The sequence below is a fragment of the Anneissia japonica genome, unplaced genomic scaffold (assembly GCF_011630105.1).
Source record: "Anneissia japonica isolate Jap-2015-1 unplaced genomic scaffold, ASM1163010v1 scaffold29275_len840_cov143, whole genome shotgun sequence".
NCBI lineage: Eukaryota > Metazoa > Echinodermata > Crinoidea > Comatulida > Comatulidae > Anneissia > Anneissia japonica.
This window is the reverse complement of record NW_022753863.1, coordinates 1-840: the sequence shown is the minus strand read 5'-3', so window position 1 is coordinate 840 and position 840 is coordinate 1. Positions and strand designations below refer to the sequence as shown.

The window sequence follows — 840 nt, the reverse complement described above, 5'->3', positions numbered from 1 at the left end:
TATACTTGATGGAGGTTTATGCATCAAGAGTTATGTATATAATTACATATATTTTTTGGTCAATGAGTAATGTATGGTAAGAAAATTTGGCTCCCCAATGAGGGGAGGAGATTAAGTCCCCTGCCCCTGGTGGCAGTGCCACCACTGCTTTCTAGTAACAAGAATCAAGTGAACAGTCACATCAATAGTAAAACATTTATATAAATACTGAATCTTTTAGAATTCTTATAAATTTCATATGTACAAGGAATGTTTACCTCACTTGTGTCTTAACTAAAATGGACGGATTGTAGCGGCTAACCCACGTAGTGACCATCTAGATGGTGGTATACTATCATGACGAACGTCCATCAGAAACACTGGCTCACGAGGGCTAACACGTGTTGGGTAGACAGGACATGAGAATGTTTCATATCGAGTTGGCTCTGTGACAATTTGTTTTTCACTAGCTGGAATACAGATAATGTGAATGATTGGCAAAGGTGTAGGCCCATGACGAGGAGCAAGGTCTTGTAGTTCGCCAGTCGTCTTTTCCCAGGTACAACCCCAAATGTAGATGCCATACACAAACATGCCTTCCTGAGGCGGATCACGCACCTACAAAATAATCAATAAATCAATTTAAATATTACATGATAATAATGAAATTAATAATTATTGGGATTAATATGTTTACCGCATTTCTGAAACTTCAAATAAAAGAGCAATAAAAACAGTAATTTAATACTAATTGATAATTATCACAAAAAACAACAATTAATAATGTTATTAATTATAATAATTTTTATAAGAATGACACTGCAAATATCTCAGGGCAAAGTTGGATAAAAATTATCAAAA

General features: G+C 34.9%; 1 protein-coding gene across 1 annotated transcript; it reads right to left on the bottom strand.

The window, feature by feature from the left end:
• Nucleotides 1-6: 6 nt before the first annotated feature.
• LOC117122964 (dynein heavy chain 8, axonemal-like) lies at nt 7-597 on the bottom strand (the record flags this gene model as incomplete). Its single annotated transcript, XM_033268748.1, is given in 1 exon segment — nt 7-597. A coding segment is annotated over 1 exon segment (324 nt), but the record flags the coding sequence as incomplete, so codon positions are not given.
• Nucleotides 598-840: the final 243 nt, after the last annotated feature.